At 32.8% G+C, this 26,206-nt stretch overlaps 1 protein-coding gene and 2 long non-coding RNA genes across 6 annotated transcripts; 1 reads left to right on the plus strand and 2 right to left on the minus strand.

The window, feature by feature from the left end:
- Window positions 1-1,922: 1,922 nt before the first annotated feature.
- Window positions 1,923-10,073, minus strand: LOC126701750 (uncharacterized). 3 transcript variants are annotated; one of them, XM_050400099.1, is made up of 5 exons: window positions 9,823-10,073; window positions 7,912-8,084; window positions 4,861-5,018; window positions 3,661-3,723; window positions 1,923-2,327 (listed from the first exon to the last, which is right to left on the minus strand). In XM_050400099.1, the coding sequence occupies exons 2-4, from the start codon at window positions 8,066-8,068 to the stop codon at window positions 3,694-3,696; spliced, it is 345 nt and encodes a 114-aa protein (XP_050256056.1). In that variant the 5' UTR covers window positions 8,069-8,084; window positions 9,823-10,073; the 3' UTR covers window positions 1,923-2,327; window positions 3,661-3,693. The 3 variants fall into 3 exon arrangements, with proteins under 3 accessions (XP_050256056.1, XP_050256054.1, XP_050256055.1); XM_050400097.1 differs by lacking the exon at window positions 3,661-3,723 and having other exon boundaries at window positions 9,823-10,069; XM_050400098.1 differs by lacking the exon at window positions 3,661-3,723 and having other exon boundaries at window positions 2,239-3,240.
- Window positions 10,074-12,032: 1,959 nt separating this feature from the next.
- On the plus strand, window positions 12,033-13,482 carry LOC126703544 (uncharacterized). Of its 2 annotated transcripts, XR_007648122.1 has the most exons (4): window positions 12,033-12,211; window positions 13,035-13,141; window positions 13,237-13,297; window positions 13,402-13,482. It is a non-coding gene; the product is annotated as an uncharacterized LOC126703544 (long non-coding RNA). The 2 variants fall into 2 exon arrangements; XR_007648121.1 differs by having other exon boundaries at window positions 12,037-13,141.
- A 670-nt stretch (window positions 13,483-14,152) lies between these two features.
- On the minus strand, window positions 14,153-15,348 carry LOC126702370 (uncharacterized). The gene is made up of 2 exons (XR_007647736.1): window positions 15,196-15,348; window positions 14,153-14,653 (listed from the first exon to the last, which is right to left on the minus strand). It is a non-coding gene; the product is annotated as an uncharacterized LOC126702370 (long non-coding RNA).
- Window positions 15,349-26,206: the final 10,858 nt, after the last annotated feature.

Raw genomic sequence — 26,206 nt, forward strand, 5'->3', positions numbered from 1 at the left:
ACTAGTCACCCCTTGCCTTTTTTTAAAATATTAAAAAGAAGTGCTTAGAACTATATTTTAATTGATTTTGATTATACCTCAAGATCACCATCATTACTTAAGGCAATCTATATAGTTGATCACAAAAGGAATCTATATAGTTGATCACAAAGGAAGAAAACAAAAAACAAAGTAATTTTTAAGGTCAAATTCTTTTTGTTGGTCATCTATATTTTATTCTTCTTGTGCAACCTGTATAATGATGGTATGGAAAAATCATGCCAAACTGCAAGTTGGAGAAACATCATCACAACAATATTAAGTTTATGAAGGTCTACAAATCAAATGTAAAAACATCGCTTTCAAAAGTTACAAAACCATATTTTCCCATTAAGGCATGTGGGGTGCTTCTATATTGACAAAAGGGTCCATACTTTTTTGATGGGTTATGTTGAGTTTGTCCATTTGTGCCTCCATCTTTTTCCAAAACTTAATAATGTGTCTTTAAAGAAAAACCAGGGCTACTTGTACTATCAACTCTGCCCATCTTGCAAACCCAAATAGATGGGGAATTACAATCTAGGCTGTCTTAATCTTTAACTTCCTATTCATGTATCTTATTTCGTGCGTGCACGGATATCCAAACCTGGGCAACACCAAATTTGCATATGGACCCAGCTTCTATTTCCTCTTATCAGTTTTCCTTGCCACGTTAGAAATTTAAAACATGTTTGTGAGTTTGGTGTGAAAAAAACAATAAAAACAAACGACATGTTCTGTAATTTGCATCATATACGTTATTATCATTCTGGACACCTAGTAGAGCAAGAGGCAGAACGATTGAAGGCACAGATATAAATGCATAAACCTAGAATTGTTGTAATCTTTTAACCATTTTCACCATGGCAATAACAGAATATTTTTAACATATCATTTAATAATTGTAATTGCAAAAACTAGCCTAGCTGTGGAATTATGTAATTGGCTCAAAGTCTCTATCAACATAAACAGACCATGTGGTGCAAAATCTATCTATCAAAAGAGTATAAAGTCAATATGATGGCCTAGTTTGAAATATCACATATACCCACCACAAACTGTACGCCTAAGACTTCTGATACTATTCCCAGTACCAACCTTCAGGGAGTAAATAACATCTTTAATTATCGAAAATAAAGTTTATATATATAATTAATTAATAAGTTTTATTAGAAAAAAGAAAACATCAAGTACACAGGAAGTATTCTAGACAATACTAGAGGCTCATCACAACTGAATACTTTAATTACAACGATCAACAAACTCTAATAAGTTTGAGAAAGAGAGACTTTCTGATGCCAACAGCCAATTGAATAGATTTCGCAGAAAATATTATTTCAGCCAAAAGAAAAATTAATACACACGTACGTATATCAACTTTGATTATTGTCATATCATCAGCCAATCGAATAGATTTTGCAGAAAATATGATTTCGGCCAAAAGAAAAATTAATGCATACACATACATATATCAACTTTGATTATTGTCTTATCATCGGAAGAACCTCATGCATTTAAATTTTAAAGCCATGAACCTCATCGACCTAACTGATGATAGTACACAAAGAATACTAGAGTCTATACTTCTGCTGAAATGCATGCCTAAACCCAAAGTTTGATAATTTAGCACAACCTTATAACCAAAATAAATAACAAAATTAGACAGAAGATTCTCAAGTCCGAAAGATTAAATATTCCAGAGCACTACTGATGAAATATTTTGCCTTTATTCAAAAGGCAAAATATATTCCATACAAATTAAATATATTCACGATTTTGACTTGTTTAAAACTATAGCAAACAGTGTAAAGGACCTTCAAGCAGATCATGTCCCTGGTGCCAAAACTCATGAGACTACAAAAGAAGGAAATTCAAAAATGAAAATGAGACAGAGATTACAATGCTCAAACATGATAGCCCAAACAGAATATGCATTATGTTCTACATATCCACCAGGCGCGAGCAGTGTTAATTATGTGCTCAAAAACATCACTAGTTCATTACAAGAAAACTAATCTCAGAGATAGGAAACAAGTACTCTGTCAATTCATGAATTGCTGCAATTTGTCCATTTACTTCATAACAGTGATACTAGGTGATTACAAGAAGATTCAAAGTTGCACCCAGAAAAATGTGGCCAGATTGCAGTCCACAAACATACCCAATACAGTGTTTAGTGAATAGACACAAGCTGGAAGTTATCAAAGAGCATTTATCATCCTCTTCATCTCAGCCGACCTTCTAGCATCAGGTTCCTCAATCGCTCTTTCAGTGAGTACTTGCTTGATACGACACATTGACTTCCTCACCTTAATTTCATTCAACAACAAGAATCACCGAAATGCCAATTAGTAATTGTGGTTCCAGAAAGATGGAGGAAAAGTATTAATACATGCAACAAATTTAATGCCTAAATCATTATATTCCAAAACTTGTTTTTCATGTACTCAGTCTACCAATTGAAACACAGTGAGACAAATCCAATGTGGTATTTCTAGTTACAGTACTTAATGTGAAATGCAAGTTGAATTTCAGAATAAATGAGTAGCTGAAAGCAATGAAAAAAAGAGAACAATGCCAATTGACCCCTAACCATTTTTATATAAAATGTATATAACCAGTTTCTAGGTATGATCTAACATACTAAACCAATTAGGAAATCCAAGAATTTGTTGCAGCAATTTCTAGACATGATTAGGTTTAATGCTAGGAAACTATTTACTTTTCATTTTTCAACATATCATTAGCTTTTCCTCCTAGATAAAATTTTGATCAATTTCACCCGCCTTATTTTGGCAAAGCAATCCAAATGGCAATTAAAGAACTAGATGGATATAACTAAAATGATGCGGATATAACTACAATGCCAAAGCTATTTCATGTAATACAAGTCAGTGGCTGAGGTAGAACTAGATCATGGAGTCAATTTCACTTTGCTGCACTCAATACTTTAGCAGTCAAATTTTACCATGAACAAGAAATGAGAGATTCTCTAAAAAGCCAAGTTCCAAAAAGAGTTCTTCCCTCTACATTAAAAGAACGTCAAGTATTTAAAGTAGCATGTTTAAAATATTGGTAACATTTGTGTTCAGATGGTTCCCAACCTCTCGCATTTATGGCACTTAGGATGCAATCTGATATTGATATTGGCAAAGCTATAGCTTGCACTCCATTTTAACATTGTAATTCTGCCCCTCTACTTATCAAAAAGAAATTCTGCCCCTGTATATAAGACCAGTGAATCCATTCCGGTCAGAAACCCTCCCTGATAGATGGTATATTGTTTGTTATCTACAGGAAAATTCTTGTTTTTTAGACTACGTGATCTACTCAAGGAAGCATCAAGCAACAGCAGACAATGATTAGCTAATTTAAAAAAAAAATAAAAATAAAAAAACCATCCATTTTCTGAAGGTATTCTCTAATCCCATTAGAATGCCTAACATATGGAAAGACACATCTCTTAGAAGGCCTGACAAATGGCCAACCAAATACCACAAACCAATGCATGAGGAAAGGCAATTCCAAAGCAAGGTGATGAGATATAGAAGCTTGGCACTAGAAGGGACCAGAATGGGGTTCACAGCATCCATAAGGGTGTTCCAAAAGGTTAATTGGGTATTAATATACATAAGTACTTACCTTCTTAAATTACTTGGAAATGGAATTGGATTGTCAAGAGCGTTGAAGCTCAATTGGCATCTCCTGGTGTTCCAATGAAGACACATTCATGATTCAAATTCCCCTAACCCAACTATCGAATCATCAAAAAACTTGAAAATGGAATCGGATCACTTAACTTGTTGGTAATCACTAATCAGTGAGAAAAGAATGAGACTAAAAAATTGTTGGTTTTTTTTTTTTTTTGGGGGGTGGGGGGGTGTGCAGATTTTAGACCGTTTCTGCCTTAGATTTGCACAGCCAATTGGATCACTTTACTTGGTAGTAGATTTAATGTGTCTTTTGTTATTGTCACACACCAAAAATGATCAAAATATTTACTGCTCTAAACATACAGAATAACTTTTAAAAATAAACTATTTCAGTGAGTAAGAATGAGTAAAATTGGTGGATGTCACATTCTCTCGCATACTTTGGGCCATCTCTACACTAAGTATGGACTGCAAAGTGTAATGCACAACTTTCCAACATTTTTAGGCTGGTCACCCAAAGAGTGGAACAACAAGATTGTAAGTACTGTTATCTATTGGCATAAGGTATACTTAAAGAAGATTTTAATATCTCAAGAGCAATGTCTTGCTTCACTTTGCAGGCACATTTCATGGTCAAATATTGTATCCAATGCATTAACTCACTGGATTTGAGTTTTATTTATCTGTTTAATAATGATAATTTTATTTGTAAAAAGAATGCATTCACTTGCTATGTATTAAAATGAAAAGAAATAAATCATTACATCAGTAAAAATTTCAGTCTGCACAGAAATTGAATTCAAAGAAACAACAGGGATTCCTGTTCACTAAAAAGGATTCTTATAATTAAATAAATGAATTTGGTTGCTTTATCCAGTACTTACATGGAAACCAAGAAAAAAAAGACTATTGGTCATACTGATACTGAACCTTTAACATCAAATTTCAGTTTATATAAGTTCATAACACTAAAGTCCTTGTATTTATCTACTGGAAGAGTATCCCAATAATTTTTCAAGAAATCTATTACTAGCAGCGCGAGTTTTAGTGATGTCCTGTATTTGGAGTGTTACTGGCTATCTCATCCGAATTATGCTAAACCTCTGACAATTAGCCAAGCATTCAAGGAGCCAAAAATGACTACAATTACATAATGCGTCAAGGGAGAAGCAAAGTAACAGCGTTATACCTTGGGAATGCGCTCTGGGTTAGGAAACCGTAGATTCTGTGAATGAAGCATCTGTCTTTGAGTCATCAGCATATTTTTCTCCTTTAACAAGACATACCATAGCTTATTAAGATCATCCCAAGACTTCAGTCGCAGTTCAGAAGCCTTCCAACTACGACCTGACAGCACCAAAGCACTAAAAGGATGATTATCATTATACATCATTGGGAAAAACAGAAAATTTTCAGAATTAAAATTGTTCTAGAAGTACACTGATTCACATGATAGTGAAGAACTACAAGCAATATGATCTCATGTGCAAAATGATTTCAAAATGCTTGTTTATGTCTTGTATACTTATAAAGTGTTTTTTTTTTAATAAGTAATAAGAGTATTATTAAACAAACTGTAAAACAAAAGAAAGCAAATATAAGGTGTTCATGATGGTGAACACAAGGAAATGCAACAAACAAACAAACAGCATCAAACAACAAGAAAAAACTTAAAATGCAATACTAGGAGAAGCAATAAACTCCAAGATAGTGGAACAATCCAAGAAGCCCCAACACCTAGACCAATCAAATAAAGTCTTCTGGCATAGAGCTTGTAATTGAGCCAAGGATTTCTCGGTATCCTCAAAAGAGCGTCGATTTCTTTCCATCCCAACAATCCACATCAAACAACCAAGAACCATATTCCAAATGTCTGAATTAAATTTTCCCAGCCAATAGCTCCAACAATACACCAAACTTTCCACAAAGCGTGGCATGACCAATTGGGTCCCAAAGATTTGAAACATATAAACCCAGAGAGAGTGAGCTACAGGACAATGGAGGAGGAGATGATCCACAGTTTCCTCATTCCGATGGCACATACAACACCGATTCACCAAAATGCACCCCCTAAGTTTAAGATTATCCAGTGTAAGGATCTGCCCATGAACCGCTATCCACACAAAGAAAGCCACCCTCTTAGGGATCTTAGCTTTCCAAACACCCTTCCATGGAAAATTGGAGGCAGCTTCACCCCTCATGTTATGGTAATAGGACTAGGTATCAAACTTGCCATTCCCGTTGAGACACCACTGAGAAGTGTCACTCCCACCACCCCTAGGGATCCAAGAATGAATGAACTCAAGGAAAGAGAAGGCAGCCTCTAATTTCCTTTCATGAAAATCCCTATGAAATCTCAAATTCCAAATTCTATCATTTCCGCCCTCCAGGAAGCATAATACATCAGAAATACAAGCTTCCTTGTCATTAGAACACACATACAGCTAAGAATAGAGCCTTTTAAGTGAGTTATCTCCCACCCACTTATCATGCCAAAAAAGAATATGAGTGCCATCACCCACCACTAGGGCCACATGTTTGGAGAAATTCTCCCAACCATCATGAATACCACGCCACAGACCACATCCATGGGCCCTACTACATATTTTAGTAGTCCGCCCCCCTTGACCCTCTCCATATTTAGTTGCAATAACCCTCCTCCAAAGATGAGAGCCTTCTCGTCCAAACCTCCATAACCATTTCCCTAACAAGGCTTTATTAAAATGCACCAACTTCCTAATCCCCAAACCCCCCATATCTATCGGTAAAAACACCTTCTCCCAAGCCACCAAAGGATATTCGAAACACTCCTCTGAAGATCCCCCATAAAAAATTTCTCTGAATTCGCTCCAATCTATCAGCCACAGCTACAGGGATGACAAATAATGATAGATAGTACGTAGGAAGGCTAGAAAGAGTACTCTTCAACAAGGTAAGTCTACCCCCCCTTTTATAAATAAAGACGCTTCCAACCTGAGAGTTTCTTCTCCATCCATTCCAATATAGGATTCCACACAGATGCTGTTTTGTATGGGGTGCCCAGTGGCATTCCCAAGTATTTCATAGGCAGACTACCCACCCTACATCAAAGTATACTTACAGTGTACTAGGGCTAATCCCTTTTTTATTTTCTTTTTAATGGAATCTTATTACTAATTAAAAAAAGACTTCAAATTTTGACAAAATTTTATCTTAAAATTATAAAAAAATTCAAATAACTTTGAAGCAATGACATTTTAATTCATTATTTAAATCTATAGGAAAGGATTTGCCAATGGCCCTTGACCAAATAGCCCCTCCACCATCCATAAGTATGGGGTACCTATAACAAAAAACCCCAAAAAAAAAGTATGGGGTAGTTCGTGAGGTTGGGGGGGTTCCAAGCCCCCTTTGGTGAGTGAGTTAATTTACCAAGCACAAGACTGTTTGATAGAAGGATTTGATGCGATAAAAGTAATCATGTAAAACCTGTACTTTTGTTTTTTGGATAAGTTAGAGAATAATTTATTAGAAAGAAGGATTGCTCAAATGTGAGCTACCTTAAAGAATTACAAACAGACACCGATGAGGTTAAAACATTAATTATAGAACTACAAGAAAGCCCCCCAACCCAAGGACCTATATCAAGCACCTGGGGTTTGTGCTATCAACCCATGGATACCCAGTGTTGTGTTTGTTTTCATTCATTTCCCACATTTTGATAATTATTAACTATTCTCAAATGTGCCTTTCAAAGGTAAATACCATTTAGCTTATTTGCCTAATCTCTTGAATGACTTTAAAACACTTTAATCTTTTTCTTTTTTCCACTTCGGTTGAAGGTCTCTTCAGTGTTAAATGAACATCAAGCATTATCATGTTTCCACCCTTCTATTGCCACAGATCCATTTCTAATTAACAGACCTTGTTCTTATGGATATTATAATAATTATAAACATAAAAAAAATAAAAAACCAGCTATACGTTACCACTGAGATCTAGCTCAAATGACACCTATTCTCCTTGTAAGAACAAGGCAGAGGGTGAGGTATTGGATTCAATACCCATTGGGTGTATGTAATTAAAAAAGGTTGTCCCAGTAAGTCACACTCCCACTGCTGCAAGCTATAAGGTGTGTGTAATTACCAATTAAAAAAAAAACAGCTATATATCTTATAACATAAAGCCATGAATAATAAATTATTACGACTACTAAAAGCAATGAGCAAACAGAATGAAGGAACAAGAAAACGCCCCATACCGTAGACAACAGGTTTGTCATCATCTATATTCCTATCAGCCTCAAAGAACTCTTGCAGAGGGTTCCTTGCTACAGAAGCAGCTGCAGCTGTTGCATTAGTTGTTTCTGATTTAGCCGCTGCAAACAGTGTTCTCCCAAAAATTCTTGACAATAGCATTATTGTTATCACCTAGCTGCATCACAATGCAATTACAGAAACAGAATCAGGAAGCGCTCTCACAGCAATTATCCTATGTAGGCAACATAAACACAAACTAACACTTGGTTTGTTTCGATTTTGGAAAATGAGTTGCTTTCAAGAAAACATTTTCTAGATAACTAACTCATTTTCTTGTATTTGGTAGTGATCCGGAAAATGAGTTTGAAAACGTTTTCTAGTGTTTTGGTATGTGTAGAAGATCAGTAACATTTCTTGAAATTCAAAACAATTATATGAAGCAACAGAGCAACACTCTCATTCATGACATGTATATTGAGTAAAACAACTACATAATCAACAATATAACATACAATAGTCCACAAACATTTTAAAATATTTATATAAAAAATCAAATATGCTTCTCATGGTGCAAAATAACCATCTTCCATTCAAAATGTTCAATATGCCAAATTTTCCAAATAACCATCTTTTCTTGCTAGTTGCTACAATGATAGTCACAAGAAAAATAAGACATAATGGAAGAAGAAGAAAATATCATAATACAAGTTTCATATCCTTTACAAACATATCCCCATATACCTTGTGTACTCTGACAAAGCATGCAAACTCACTAGTATAAGTTATAATTATATACAATATTCTAGAAATGAGTTTCTAGATTTGTTTCATATGGTTGGACTTTGGACCAACTGGAAATCAAAATAAATTTTAAAAAATTAAAAAGGAAAATGAAAGATCAAGTGCAATGGAATTTTGATCCTTGTGACACAAATACTTTCTCTATTGACAAATAATAGGGTAAAAATCATGTTAAGTGATACAAGGACTTTGGAGACTTCTACGAGACACTAATGAAGGAATCCAACAAATCTGTTCTAGTCAAATACTGGAAATGGAAACCACAAAATTGAACCAAAAGGAAAATCTTGTCACCTATAGAATTACCTTCCCCCCCAAACACACGCACACAAAAAATGGTAAATTATACCAACCTCCCATAGGGGGCATTTGGTTCGTTGTGATGTGTCCTTGATATGATACACATTACGATGATGTAACGCACATTATGATGATGTGACATTAAAAATTTTGGTTTATTTTATTTTTTCTAACATTACCATAATCTAAAATTACAAAATATATCACATCACCTTGATCTCATCACCTTCCTAAATAATGTAATGTTGTATTCTTGTATTCAAATTACATTCATGTAAGATTACAATAATATAACATCACGGCAAACCAAATGCCCTCTTAAGGTTTATCGAAATGACACTTTTCCCAAAAGTTGTATGAAATGGCACTCCCCCTTGACATTTGTATAAATGCAATAGTCAACAGTTAGGTTTTCATTAACAGAAGATACTATTTAAAAAAAAAATAAAATAAAATCCAACTGATTTATACGTATCTCAAGAGTGGGGAGGAGTGTCATTTCATCCATAATCAAGGCCGGCCCTTCCCTTAGGCGAGTTAGGCAATTGCCTAAGGCCCCCAAGTGGAAGGGGGCCCCAAAATTTTAGAAAAGAACCAACCGGGTAGTTTCAAATGAATTACAAAAATAATCTGGCACATCCTTTTAACCAAAAACAAACAAAAATTTTGGTAAATCCTATTAAACATTGGTTCTAAACAAAATCATTGACCAAAAAACAACCAGATAAACTACAAATCCGGTCAAAGAGATTAACCACAAAAGAATCACAAATCAAAACAAATAAATCCACTCAAAACCCTAAAAATTTTACCTTTCTCTCTAGTCTCTGCTCTCCGCCTCTCTCTAGTCTCCACTCTCCACCGTTCAGTCTGTTCTCATCTGCTCAACAGACAACAGCTCAAGGCTCAAGCAAAGCAGCAAGCTTGAAGCTCCTCCGCCTGGACGGCTGGTCCAGCTGGACCGCCTCAGCCTCTCTCTGATTCTCTGCTCTCCGCCTCTCTCAAGTCTCAACTGCTCACCTCACCTCACCTCACCGTATCAGGTTCTGAGGTTCAGGAATCAGGTATACAATTATAAATATTTGGGCTTTTATTTGTTAAGAACTTAAGATAACTTTGTTTATTTGGGCCCTCCCTTTCCCTGGCTGGTTTTGTAACTTTGTTTATCAGTTATCAGTTTATCATTATGGCTGCCTGGACCCTCCCTGGACTGGGCGTTAAGTTTGGGCCTTCAAGGTTTTTTTTTTTTTTTTTTTTTTTTTAAAAAGCCTGCATTTTATTTTTTTTGGTTACAGATAGGATTTGTTTTGTGTTTTTTTTTTTGGTGGGTGGGTCTTATTAATAAGTTTTGTGTCAGTGTTATGACTGTGCTTAAATTTTTGTTGTGCTTGTGCTTAATTTTTTTTTTAATTTATGCAGGTTGAAATTGCTAAAAACTTGTTATTGCTAACATTACTTTTTATATAAATCAAGTTCTATTTCTCATTTGCTCTACACTTGAAAGTTATTTTTTATTTTAGTCTTTATAAATATATTATTTGATTAGAAATATATACTAGAAAATATGCATCTGGATATGAAAAACTTAAAAAAAGAAAAAAAGAAGAAAAATTAATTGAGTCTCAAAAAAGATCAATGGATAAATTTGTTATTAGTAATAAACAAAATATAACACAAAATTTAGATGAAAATATCACAAATGAGCAAGAAATTCACCAAAATAATTTAGAAGAAAATGATATTCAATTTTGCAATACAACAAATCTTGATAATGAATTTCAAAATAATTTAGAAGAAAATGAAAATAATGATGAAAAATATAATATAAAAATATTAAATAAACATTAATTTAATTAATATATAAGTATAAAAAATGCCCCATTTTCAGTTATTGCCTTAGGTCCCAAAATATCTAGGGCCACCCCTGTCCATAATTTGGGTAAGAATTTTTTTTCCCTTCTAAAAAATAGAATAATCACAATTTGCTATCCCAAATAATCAATTTATAGTAGTTCATTAGTTATACTATATCTTTTAATCGTTATATTCGATCAAAATGTAACTTTTTATATACGTTAATAGCCAAAAACTATGAACTTTTCCTCAGCAACTAGATTTTCTTACCGATTTTTCAAATTTGAATGGTCAAATTTGAAGCTATACAACACAATACTATAAGCTACAAATTTAAACAAATAAAAAAAAAAATTATACACTATAAATCATCAAGGAAGTTTCAACCAGACTCTTAAAAGCGTAGCACCAAAGATTGGATTCGATCCCACAAAAATGCAAAAATTAAATGAATGTAACAAAGGCTTTGGAAAGAGAAACGTATACCTAAGAGAACTTGAGCCCTCTGCAGCAAGAATTTGAATGAAAAACAAAAGCACTGTAAATATTGGCCAAGAACGAAAATGGTTCAATTTTGCTATTAAGAGCTAGTAGTGCTATGCTATGGAAATTTTCACTGTGGGTATGTGTGTAATAAGCGGCTATGATTGTTTTGTTCGTGGTGCTTGGGTTTTTGGGAAGCTTTGGGAGGTTTTAGCCTTTTTGGGCTTTTTAGGTAGTTCGTTTTATGAATGGCCCTAAAGTGGGCTTGAGTTGGTGTCTTTTTAATTGGTCCACAAAAAAGGCCTGTATAACCCAACATGGCCCTAAGATAAAGCTTTGAGGTGGGTTGGACTTGTCTAACGTTCTTGTTTGGCATTGATTTTTTTTTTTAGGGTAAATTGCAAATTACACCCCTGAAGTTTGGGGTCGATTGGATTTTACACTCCAAAGTTTTAGAAACTTGATTTTACACCCTGAAGTTTGGTTCCGTTAGCAATTCACCCCCCACGGTTAGTTTCTGCTGTTAAGTGACACATCATCATGCTAATGTATTTTATTTTTGCCAAATCAGCCACAAAACTACGTCGTTTTAGTGATGACCAAATGAAGAGCTGGCATACATCAAAACTACGTCGTTTTATTAATAAACTTAAAACAAAAATTTCTAGCCTAAACGACAGGCTAAATTCTAAAATCTAAAAACAAAGACCACGAAGAACTAACACCTCCCTAGCCCAAACCCCACGAACCCAATCCTCCCTAAACCAAGCCCCTCGACTCCGACTGAACTCAGATAGACCATCGGCTCACATCGTGAACCCAGGAAGCGGCAGTGAGCCAGTGACGGCAGCGGCCACACCGATAGTGAGCTGCTCTTCTCTTTCTCTTTTCGAATTTGGCTTGTGTAATCTTAATTCCTACTTCCCAACATTAAATCGTGGCATCGCACCGATACAACAATAAATTAAAACCATTGGAAAAACGAAATTGAAAAATATTTACTTCATTTCGTGGCCACTGCCAGTGAGGTGTGTAAATATTCAGTCATATTTGTGTTGATTTTTTCAATGACATTTTGGGTTGTGGTTTTGAAGTTTTTCATGTTGGCTGTTAAGATTGAATTCCTATTATTTGGGAAGATGCTATTTGTTTATATGGGGGGTAAATGATCTGAAATTTAGAACTTTCTGTGATAGTTTATAGTTATGCATAGTAGGTGTTTGTCAAAATGTTTGTGCCAGTCTGTAGTGATAACTGTACAGTCAAAGCAATATTATTTGCTTTGGTTTTATTGCAAAATTAACTTGAAGAAAGAAAGAAAATTGAGTTTAATTTTATCTTCACTGCTAAATTATATATTCGAAACATCATAAATCCAAAAAAAAAAAAAAAAAATTGAACTAGAATAATTATTATTTGTGCATAATATTGGTACCCTTTTTATAGCTCCAGTTTACAACAAGTCTTGTAAACTACAGGAATAAAGTTAAGGGATCGACTATTATGCACTTGGTAAATTAATAGTCTTAGAGTCTCAGGATCACATTATTTATTCATTGCATTCTAACTACATACCAACACTTTTCTTATTGAAATTTCTGTTGGCATTGCATGGAAAATGTAGACGACCCCTACTTTAAGTCTTGCTTCATTTTTTTATTGCCAAAGTATTTTTGTTTCATCACAGTTAGACAATGTATCTTCCACCCAAAGGAAGACATTTGGTTTAGCCCTTTCAATCATTCTCACATTGAGACTGCCTCAAGTCCTTGATAAGCTTGATCAGATTTTGAGGTATGGATTCATCTTTGTATTTTACACATTATTTGCAAATGAATATTGGGTAACCTTTGATTAAGTCTTGCAATTGTGCCTTTTAATTTATACAGTGTCTGTATGCACAACTGTAATATTGAGTGAAAACAATGACTTATCTGAGGAAGAGTCCAGGTTGGTTCTCTAATACTTAATTGAACTTGTTATTCAAATTCTCAGTTGTCATTTTAGAATCAACTTCTATTCTTTGTTCTTATTTCTCTCTTTTGTGATGCCAGTGGCGTAAATATGCATCCAGCAGAACCTTCAAACATGTGCTGCCCTTCATGGAGAATCTTTTAATTCTGCCATTAGTAAAATGCATCCAGCAGAATTAGAACAATTGAAGAACGAATTGAAGATGCCGTAGCTGCTGCAACACTTGGTATAATCTCTTATCAGTTGATGTTGAATGCATGAGCTCTTGAAGTCATTCTGTGTTCCCCAGTGATGGCTAAAATTAGATGTGAACCAATGAGAGATTCAGGATCAGGTGTACATGTGCCTCTTATCTCTTGCAAATTGACAATCTTGAAATGGGAAGGAGTGAAGTTGTAGAAGTAGCAGCTTCTCCGAGGAAACCCAAATTGTAAAAGTTAGTTTGTTGTTGTGGTAGTCATTTTAGTTTGTTTAGTGAAAGCATCTCCAATGAAAGAACTTATTGTATTTAGAATAGGTGAATTCTAGTTTAGTCATTGTGAAAGATTGTAGTGACAATTGTTTTGAAAGAGTAGTCAATTTCTTATCTTGTTTAATGTAATGACAATTGTAATGACCACTCTTTTTATTATGTTGTAATGGAAATTGAAATGCATTTTTTGCAGTTAAAATTGACACTTAGTTTTGTCTCTTTTTGGAATATTGTTTATTATAATTGAAATAGCCATTTATAAATGCAAATTGCAATTACATTAGACCCGCAGAGTGCAATTAGGTATTTATGCAATTCTTTAAATCTTTACCAACCGAATATGTCTTAATCAAATACCATACACATAAACATCACATAAGATAAATAAAACAGTGACTAATAATGTTTGTCAAACCAAAGGTCCTACCTAAGACCAACACAAAATAGGTTACTTTTGTCCATTAACACCATCAAATAAGCTTATGGACAGCTATACAAAACAGTAACCACAAAAGATTCTAACAATCAAATGTCCTAACATATAAAAGGTCCTACAAACTAGCATTGCTGCTGACCCTCATCCTTTTCCAGTTCTATTTTCAACTTTTCCTCCAGCAACAGTTCCATTTCCTTTTCCATATCTACCAACTTCACTGCTTCCAGCAACACTTGTTTGGGTTAAGACTTGTAATAATTGATATATTGGATCATATGGTAAGCATGACCAAATACTAGCAACATGCAAATAATAAGCACAAGGCAATTACTATAGTTCATTGGCTTCCAGCAACACTTGATGGGTGATGATCCTCTTCCACTCTTAAGCCCATAAACTCATGATCGCCTCCTGTTCTCCTAACCTACAACAAGTTCAAATAATAATTATTCTAGTTCAATATATATATATATATATATATTGGGTTTATGATGGTTCCAAGATTTCATTATGCAATGAAGATAAAATTAAACTCAATAAAACCAAAACAAATAATATTGCTTTGACTGTATAGTTATCACTACAGGCTGGCACAAACATTTTCACAAACACCTACCGTGCATAGCTATAAACTATCACAGAAAGTTCTATATTTTAGATAATTTACCACCCATATAAACAAATAACATCTTCCCAAATAATAGGAATTCAATCTTAACAACCAACATGAAAAACTTCAAAACCACAGCCCAAAATGTCATTGAAAAAATCAACACAAATATGACTATATATTTACACACCTCACTAGCAGTGACCACGAAATGAAGCAAATGTTTTTCAATTTCATTTTTCCAATGGTTTAAATTTACTATTGTATTGGTGTGATGCCACGATTTAATGTTGGGAAGTAGGAATTAAGACTACACAAGCCAAATCCGAAAAGAGCGAAAGAGAGGAGCAGCTCACTATTGGTGTGGCCGCCACCGTCACTGCTGCCGCCTGGGTTCTTCGCCGCTGCCCCCTGGGTTCACGAGGAGAGTTGATGGTCTATCTGGGTTCAGTCTGAGCCAAGGGTTTGGGCTAGGGAGGTGTGAGTTCTTCGTGTTCTTTGTTTTTAGATTTTAGAATTTAGCTTGAAACTGTGTCGTCTAGGCCAGAGGTTTTTGTTTTAAGTTTATGCCTAAAACGACGTAGTTTTGATGTATGCCAGCTCTTCATTTGGTCATCACTAAAACGACGTAGTTTTATGGCTGATTTGGCAAATATAAAATACATCAGCATGATGATGTGTCACTTAATAGCAAAAACTAACCGTAGGGGGTGAATTGCTAACGGAACCAAACTTCAGAGTGTAAAATCAAGTTTCTGAAACTTTGGGGTGTAAAATCTAGTCAACCCTAAACTTCAGGGGTGTAATTTACAATTTACTCTTTTTTTTAAAAGGATTTTTGGCTTTTTTGTTAGCCTACGGCATTTTAAAATTACATTTTTTTTTAGATACAATTATACTTGGGCACACTACAACAAATAAACTTTTAATTTAAAAAAAAAAAAAAAAAAAAAAAAAAAAAAAAAAAAACTGATTCCAAATGTATTCATATGATTAGAGTGTCATACATTCTGTGGGCACACTACAACAAATAAACTTTTAATTAAAAAAAAAAAAAAAAAAAAAAAAACTGATTCCAAATGTATTCATATGATCAAAGTGTCATACATTCTGTGGGCACACTACAACAAATAAACTTTTAATTTAAAAAAAAAAAAAAAAAAAAAAAAACTGATTCCAAATGTATTCATATGATCAGAGTGTCATACATTCTGTGGTGGTCTATTTCCAATAACCTAGGGCAATTGAGTCTAGATCCCAAATTTACTTGTCCTCCGAATTGGTCTTATCTCTCAATGGGAAGTCCAAAGAAGTGATTGGTGGTGTCACTTATGGTGTTATGATGATCCCTCAATGCTGAACTATCTTAATTTCAACTCGGTTGTGAAGGCTACCAAGCAGTTGAGCCCCTTCTCTCAAGTCTGAACAAGACTACCTTCTCCCCATAATGTATTTTTCTCACTTCTCTCATGTCTCTCTCCTCAATTTTGTCCCAACCCCTTCTTTTGACCTCTGCCTTCTTATTTTATATTCTTTTTTGAGTGGGATAGCCATGATAGAGGAATATTTGGCATGTCAATAGGTTCCCTATATCGTATCTTTTGTCAGAGGGGACCCACCTCTTGCTATTAAAATGACTCCCTTGTAACTTAACATTGGGTTTTGATACCCTACGGGTGAATTCCCCCAAAGTATTATCTCTTGTTCTCAGCATATCTCGAATACTTCCCTATCTACTTAGCTGACTCCCAACTGCTCGCGATATGAGCCCGAATTGGGCTAAAGTTGTCCTTATAGACATGGGGCCTAACACAATTCGGGGGCTGGCTTGCTATTCTCAGTCCATACACATTCTATGCCTTTTACTTTTTTGTAATTTCATAACAGTGAATCAATAGTGTTTTTAAATAGATACAATGAAATTTGAATCTATGATATTCGCTCTATGATAATTGTTTTTTTATCATTAGGTTAAAACATCAATCGGTTTTCTAATCGGATTTTGGTGTAAACAATTGAATCCTAGAACTCTTATTTCAACCATCAAAGAATTGAACTAATTAGAACCCACCAAACCACATATCTCTTTTTTGATAATAAAAGACTTTATTAACAATTTGAATTAACTAGAACCCACAAAATACTTTTTTTTTTTTTTTTTTTTTAAGAAACAAATACACACACATAAGAGAAAGAGAAATGAATTTTAACACACAGGCATATCACAACTTAAAAGCCATGGTAACTTTTAAATGATGGTGTGACAAGTTGTACTATACAATACACACAACATATTCTCTTAAGCAATATAAGACGTTATTCCTTAGTTATTATAACTATAATTTTCCTTGAAAAATGGAGTAAATCTTAATAAAAATTAAATTTCCAAATATCATAAATAGGCACCCATTGAGTAATTTCGAAACAAACAATAGTGGTAGATTAGAATACAAGTAGCATTAAATGTAGATGTCATGTCCTTCTCTTATTCCGTATATATACTTATTGTAGGTTGTTGATGAATTTGAGTGAATTATTGGTATAGGTTGCTATTCTTTTTATTTTTCTTTTATTGGTGCTGAATTATAGGTTGTTATTCATTATAAGAAAGTGAAAATGCACTTTTCATTCATAAAATTTGGTAAGTTCAATTTCGATTTAAATATAAAAGGTTAAAATTTTTAACATTGTAAATTTTGAGGTATTAATTCATTATTATTCAAAATTCGTCTATCAGGGGTTCTCAAAAATATATATTATTAATAAACTGTTTTAGCTTCTGTAATGTCATATTCACCTGTATGCATTTCCTTTTCAATAAATGCATGGAAGAATCAAATTGAAAAAAAAATCAAACATTTAAGGTTTAGAACTGTAACTTTATAAATTCAAGAGCACATAGATAAACTTTGACCAAATTTAAGGGATGAAAATTACATTTCAAAGAAAAATAAATAAATTGTTGCAGTCTCATCACGTTTTTGTGAAATCGATGGAGCCACTTTGTCCAACCTCGTGGGTGTACACCTAGAAAATATGTATGGCTTGCTTGTATGGGATTACAAAACAAATGGCAACCATATATATCTCCAAAATTTGAAGAGGAAAAAAAGAAAAAGAAAGCATAGAATGAGAGAAAGTGACAGCACCAAACAACCATATCTCAATAATCTAAAAAAAAAGCCAAGGAATATGCTAAGCTGTGGTCCCTCAAATGAAAAGGTTGGCTGGCCATTGTATATATGAGTATTCCCTAAAGAGTTGAAAGCAACACCCATGTTCTGTCCCTTCTTTTTTTTTCTTCTTTATACACTTTTCTCAATCCTCTTCCTATTTTCATCCATGCCCATATTTCATTACCCTTTCACACCTCTAACATTGCCATTATTTTTTACTATAGAATCTGTTTGGTATCAATTTCAACTTTTAGCTTTTATTTTTTATGTACAGATTTTTAAAATCATTCTTTCCTCACTTTTTTTTTTTAAACAAAATTTTCTCATTTTTTAATAAAAAGAATTTTCATCGAAAAATTAAATAAGTTGTTCCTAAAACGGACACGGTATATAATATATATTACTAACAACCTATACACTCTTCTTATCGGTTAGGTGATTTTAATAAATCATTCTTTCCTCACTTTTTTTTTAAAAAAAATTTCTCACTTTTTTAATAAAAAAAATTTTCATCAAAAAGCTAAATAAGTTGTTCCTAAAACGAACCCAGTATATAATATATATTACCAACAACCTATACACTCTTCTTATCGGTTAGGTGATTTTAATAAATATTTTTGAACACTCACCAATATGATATTGACATACGTCATTGAGTGCTCACAAAAGTTGACAAAGAAATCCATGAATTACCAAGAAAAGGACAAACAAAAGCCGCTCCTTACTAATTTTATATTGCCAAGGCCTAAATTACTTTAGCTTTTCAATCTTGACGAATTTCACGTGGTCCAATCAACATGTTCAACTAATCTTTCAATGCCTCTCAAAAAAAAAAACTAATCTTTCAATGTGACATAATTGAGGCTATCATGTGAGAGAAGGAAATGTAACGGACTATAATGATGGCTTTTTTTTATATGTCAATCAAAATTAGTTTAACTTTTCCTGTGCTTTTCAATTGCAGACACGAATAGCCTTAGAAATCATTAAACTTCAAATTTAAACTAACCTCTTCTTGATATTCTCAATCTAATGCCAGTACAATGCACTACACCAATTGCCATTTGCATATGCCTTTTTTTTGTTTTTGTTTTTTTTTAATATTTATGAAGCTAGGCTCTAAAACAAGAGCTCCAAAAAGAGCTCCAAGTATTCCATATTGTTGTTGAAAATTTTTATAACATGTTTCATATATGGATTTGTCGGCAGATGTTTTATAATTATAGCCCCATGTACAATCACGAATGGGGGAGTATGGTTATAAGGCTGAAATTTAAAGGAATTGAAAAAAAAAAAACACCACCAAAAAGTGGAGCTTGTGCTTTAATTTGACTTAATACGTAGACAGTAAATATTAATAGATTAAGAGGTCTTCTTAGTTTTATGGGAAGTGGTACATGGTCATTCTTAGTTGGTTAAGTGATTTGTCTAGCTACTTTCATTAACAAATGATACCTCAGCTTGCTAATTAACTATGCATTATGCATAGGTGACTCTCTGTGGCTTGCTTTTTAGAGAAACCATGCCTCTTGGGTTAAGAAAGTTTTTGGCAATAAAAGTTCTGAAGTTTTTTTTTCATTTTTTTGGGAAACAAAGTTCTGAAGTTTGAAATGCTCTTGGATGTTATGGGTTGTAACTTGCAAGCATGCACGCTATACTACTGATGTATTCGGTGAAATTGTAGGCTACAAACACTATAAGTTTAGAGTTAAGTTAAATTAAAATATAGAACTTGTTTAACATACTTACTATATCAAGAAGAGAAAGAGACCCATGTCTCTATATTAATATTTATCCATGACTTATCACAAAAGCCACCGGAATATGAGTAATCTATTGGTTGATTAATTTTATGGGCTTTGTTTCTTTTATTTCAAGATAAAACTACATACTTATAATCTATCTATAACATATATTAAACTGAATACGCTTAACTTTTGGTTTTGGTTCACCTTATAGTATTTTTCTATGTAAACTTTTAAGCATCACAATTTACAATTCATTATTCTAATATATATATATATATATATATATTTCATAATTGAATTTTAATTTTATTATATATTTAAAACATCCATGAGAATCTTGACACATCATATATTTCTTTAATTGTAAAATATATATTTATTTTATATACAAACACAATCATAATAAATCATATTAATAACTAACAACCTCAAGGGATTGGTTTAGTTGTTTCCAAGGCCTCGTGATATCTATAAGATTCTGGTTTTGAAACCTCTTGTCAGCACCTTGAGGTCCCTCCCATAAGATTATTCTCTATAATAATTTGGTGAGAATTAACACAAAACAAATATAATAAGTATGTTCTTGTGCAACAAAATTTTTTATTATATACAATCACTTAAGTGTGATTTAATTAATGTACAACGCATATGATAGAGACACATATCATCTTTATATTGAACGGTTGTTGCCAAACTTTGTTTGTTTCTTAAAGAGAGTATTTAAAAAAGAAAAAAGAAAGTATGAGAGTATCCATGTATCATAACTCACTACACATGGAATAATGTTTTGTTTTGATTTTGTTTTTTTAATAATTTGGGTCCAAAATATTTTCACAATATTTTTACAACAAATTCTATGTGACAATATCATCTTTATATTGAACGGTTGTTGCCAAACTTTGTTTGTTTCTTAAAGAGAGTATTTAAAAAAGAAAAAAGAAAGTATGAGAGTATCCTTGTATCATAACTCACTACACATGGAATAATGTTTTGTTTTGATTTTGTTTTTTTAATAATTTGGGTCCAAAATATTTTCACAATATTTTCACAACAAATTCTATGTGACAAGCTGTTATTGATTATAATTTGGATCTACCACTGACATCACTCTTTTACTCACTTATTAGTAAAATTTTTATATAAAATTTATTGTAAAAATATTGTATACCTAACTATTTTTTTTCTTTCTTTTTGGCTAAAGATATTACTATGAGTCGATGAGCATTAGAGAGATTTGATAAAGACACTAGATTTTTCCTGAATATAATTTGCATAAATCTAGCGAATTTTTTACGCTTCCATGCGTCAAAGCATGTCCACTGGTCTTCCTTAACGTTTGTACACGTAGGAATCCGACAGTACAAGTTTGCATATATTAAATTCGGGGGTCAAAGTTTGAAAAAACCCATTGAATTTCTCCATGCAGTTTCCGTATCCTAGTCCAAGTCTCGCCGACCTCATTCTTTTTTGGAAGGTTGCTACCACCGACTATTTCGATTTCACCTAATGTTGTCCTCTAGTATGTTACTTATCTAGAAGTAATACAAGTGAAGTAACTTTTGATTTTTGAATGCATCTCTATGCTTGCACAATTCATCAACTTGATACAATTAATTATTTTATAATTTGATTGATGGGCACAAATTAATTTGAACTTGAATATCTCTGTTGGATATATGTAGAAGTGTAAATCAGTTGAGTTATAAGATACTTAATAATTATTTTTCAAGCTAATTAGGGTGTTCCAATTAATGTGTGGGAGCGCAAGTATCCAACTTTCCTCCTTTTACACCCAATCACAAGAGGGAATTGAACTCCAATTTGTTGGGTATATTCTAGTAAATTTTTAGTTATATACAATAATGGGCCAATTTTAACTCTTTTTTGTAACTAACGCAAATGAAACTCTCAATTCCAAAATACCTAGTACTTTACTATACAATTGAAAAATAAACAGATGTGACTCGTGAGTTTTTTATTGTTTCGTTTGTATGTGTATGTTATGCATTTTACCAACTACATTAATGGCATTGTAATTTAAACTATAAATTTAGACATGGCTTGTGAAGTGGGGAACAAATTGTTACTTTATAATGCTACCAAATCTTAGCCAAATCATAATTCTCCCTCTTTTAAGATAAGGGTGGGGCACTCAAATTATTATACTTTTGGGTAACTCCCAAAGAACAAAAAAGAGTTCGTTAAATGTGTTTTACTTATCATGATATTTAGACTTGTAACATATCAAGTTGATATGAGACTAAAAACTATGCCAATCAATTGGTCCCAAAAAAAAAAAAAAAAAAAAAAAAAACCTACGCCATTAGACTTGTTTGGTAATGTTGTTTTAGTAACGTTATTTAAGTAATGTAGAAATACATGTTGTGTTGTTTAAACAACGAAAATTGTTGTCCAAACAACATTACCAAACACCCCCTAGTATTTAAAGATGTAATGTTATTATAATTATATATAGATAAATATACTAAAAGATTGAGATTAAGCACTTAATAACCACAGAATTTGAAGGAAATATATTATTTCAACAACCTTACGAATATGAGGAGGAGATATAATTTAAGGACATAAAGTTTTATTTGGTAGGAGGATGAATAAACGAGAGGAAAGAAAAGATTAGGAATGATGAAAGAGATGGTACTGAAATTTGGAATGCCATGCATTCTTTCAAACCCCTCACCACAATTTTCTTAAAGTAGCAAGCTTGCACTTCAGTTCTCTCAATGTGAAAAGTTATGAGCATGGGAACATAACACCTTAAACTAGTTTTGATCAAGATTTCATTCTCTATATTTGTAAAATTGTAGGATTTGTCATAACCTGGCAATGGTGGTTTGACCCAGTTTGACCAAGATCAAGCTTATAATCCAATAGTTCTATAAAGCAAAATTTGCAAAGTGTTTGAGATGTTTTCCCCGTGATCTTGTGACATCTTGTTTGATTCAACTTCCATTTCAACCCATGAACAGTGGATTTAAAGCTTCTTTTGTGCTCTTTAAGATGGAGACAAATTGCTTCGAACTGATAGTTAGATTTATAATTAAAGTTCGGTTAAATTTGGTCAAACTCAGTCAATTATGGAGTTTAGCAATTAGCAATATGAATGATAGAATTTGTAATGTTTATGAATTTTCAACAAAAAATTGACACATTTGGACCTTAATCAAAGTTAGTGAAACTTAATTGAGATTTTTAATTTTAGGATTTGGCCTGCAATTTCACATTGGGGTTTGTTGGTTAATACAATCAAGACAAATGGAGTCAGAGTGGAGTGATAATAGGTGCCCAATCTTTGTATAATGTCTCGTTGAAATAAGTGATGTTAGATAAAGACTGAATTACTTTTTTTTTTTGTTTTTGGAAAACGCCGCCACAAATATGCGGCTATAAACCTGTTTTTTGGTAGTGTTTATCAATCATGTTTCTAACATAAACCTTTAATTGAGCCTATATTTGAAAATTTACATCTGGTCTCAATTCCTTTTGGTTTAATTGGTGCAGGAAGATCATCCAAGCTTGAAAAAGGGAATGAAGGATAGTAAAATTGGGAGGAAATTCAGAAATAGTAGCTTGAATAACATCATGATGATCTCATCAAGAGCTTGCCCAAGCCATTCCTTTAGTAGTAATTTTGATCCTTCCCTTCTATACCCTCATTTTTTCTACATCCTCTTTTAAAAAGAGGCATTGAAAATCCTTGTTTTATTTTATTTAGGGAAAAATCTCTCATGTGCTAAGCACATGTGACCTGCCTCTCACAAGTAGGTGGGCCTACGCCGCCACAAATACGCAGCCATAGACCTTTTTTTTTGTAGTGTTTACCGATCATGTTTCTAACATAAACCTTGAATTGAGCCTATATTTGAAAATTTTCATTTGGTCTCGATTCCTTTTGGTTTAGTTGGTACAGAAGGGTCATCCAAGCTTGAAAAAGGGAACGAGGGATAGTAAAATTGGGGGGAAATTTAAAAATAGTGGCTTGCATGATATCATGATGATCTCATCAAGAGCTCACCCAAGCCATTCCTTTAAAAGCAATTATTGATCCTTCCCTTCTACACCCTCATTTTTTTCTACATCCTCTTTTAAAAATAGACATTGGAAGTCTTTGTTCTATTTTCTTTAAGGAAAAATCTCTCATATGCCTGTGTAAGACCCACCTGCTTGTCAGAGGTTGGTCTCATGCACCTAACACATGAGATACCAGCTCTTTCTTTAGAAAAACCATAATATTTTTAGATTTGTTTTAAAAATAGGTATTCTCTTCTCAAAAGTCCTTTTTTTTTTTTTTTTTGGTTGTTGTTGTTGGAAAAATCATAGATGTCAGTTTTTAGCCTCTTGTCCAAACGAACCCTTGAAGGTTCATAAAAATTGTTATGCACATATATATGTTTATTAAATTTTTAATCTAAACACCCCTTAACAAATTGTTTTATGTTTTCTTAATTTTAAAATTGAAGTTAGTTTTTTAAAACATAAACCAATATCTTATGAGAACAGCTTGTGAAAAAATTATTGTATGAGAACTGATTGTGAAGCAACTCTCTTATAATATGTGAATACTAAAAATATGTGAAACATACAAAATGTGAGAGAGACGCTTCATTAGGTGGCTTCGTAAGATACTTTATCAAATCTATTTTTTTTATTTATTAAAAAAGGATAAATAAAACTCAGTTTTGTTTTAAGTGAGTTATATTAGGTTTTCCAAATAAATTAAAACATAAAATTGCATTGAATTGGAAGGAACCTAATATATTATTTCACATAGATAATTATACCTAAATTTTAACATTTGTTTTTGTTGTTGTTGCAAATTGAAGTTAGGTGATATATTCTTAAAATGTGTGTTATTATTCCCTCAAAAACCATTTAATATATACTCAAACATACCCTAGTTATTACTAATTCAACAACCCAAGGTGGGATCTTTAGGGCAATTCTTTTAATAAGGGTATATTTTATAGTTTTACATTCTCTATTAGTTTCAAAACAAGCTCAATGATAGGGAATTGTTGAATGTTGAATGAAAGCTATACATATATATATATATATATTCATATATGGGTGCCAGTTGTATCCGGAACGGCCGGTCAAGGCAACACAACTCAAGCCCATTGATTGGGCGACTTGCTGTACAAGCGTTATGAGGCTCCTGTCGGCTGTCCTTTTATTCATCACCATTGCGTTGCTTTGGCCTTTGGGTGCCCCAATATATATTCCCTTTGATACTAGGCTACACGTGATCATCATCTACATAATTCCCTAAATGCCCATGCCTTCAATTATTTTATGTTGTTATTGTGTTTTAGTATCTAAGGGTTTTAATGTCATTTTCGTGAAAATAACATGTAGTTTTTGTCAAAACTAGGTGCATTCTTAGCCGGAAAAGTTGGTAATCGAGAAGTGATATTGCTGAGGCAAGCCTTTTATAGGATTACACTGCTATCTGTTTGTTTTGGCATTAATATTTTTTTTTTTTTAAATTATCTCATTTTGTTATATTTAATAATTAGTAGTGACTTTAAAATGAGTTGAAAAAATTAAATCTTAACTTTTTATTATTATTTAGTTTTGTGTACAATAAAGTTTTTTTAAATAAAAAAAAGTTAAGAAATGATTTTTCTTTATATTACTAAATATAGGAAAAGTACGAAAAAAAATTATCCATAGTTAAAAATTAACCTCCAAGCAAGGTGGTTTTAGAATTTTCACTTGCACCCATAATTTCTTGCCTTGGTAACAAACAAATATGGTAAAAAAAGAAAAGCATACAAATATTATCAGTATCCATAGTTAAAAATTAACCTCCAAGCAAGGTGGTTTTAGAATTTTCATTTGCACCCGTAATTTCTTGCCTTGGTAACAAACAAATATGGTAAAAAAAAGAAAAGCATACAAATATTATCATCATTCATGAAAAAGGAATGAGAAATGTTTGTTATGGAGTGACTTCACGTATTTAGAGAGAGAAATCCAATCTTCTAAAGAGAGAGAGAGAGAGAGAAAAAGAGGGACTTTAATAAAGCTCACTTGGTTTATAATTGCACTCACTTTCCTTTTAAATATATCATTCAATATACATCTTCATTTCTTAACCTATTCACTCATATACCCCCACACACAATTTTTTTAAGCTATACTTTTTTTCTTCTTTTTCAAATAATCATTCCCCACTTTTTATTGAAACATTTTTTTAGTTGTAGGGTTCATACCTTTACATAATTCAGATTGATTGACTTCAAAGGCCTTTTCCCACTTGATCTTTGCTTCAGAAAGAGTGTTAACAAAGGTACCTTTTTTCACTGGACCCTTTTTTTCATCCACATCACTCACATAGTCACATAGCTATTTTCTTTGCTAGACTATGATTAAAAATTATAACTACTACTATTATTTTTCATTTTTTCACTCTACATCCAAGC

This window comes from Quercus robur, chromosome 10, assembly GCF_932294415.1.
Source record: "Quercus robur chromosome 10, dhQueRobu3.1, whole genome shotgun sequence".
Lineage (NCBI taxonomy): Eukaryota > Viridiplantae > Streptophyta > Magnoliopsida > Fagales > Fagaceae > Quercus > Quercus robur.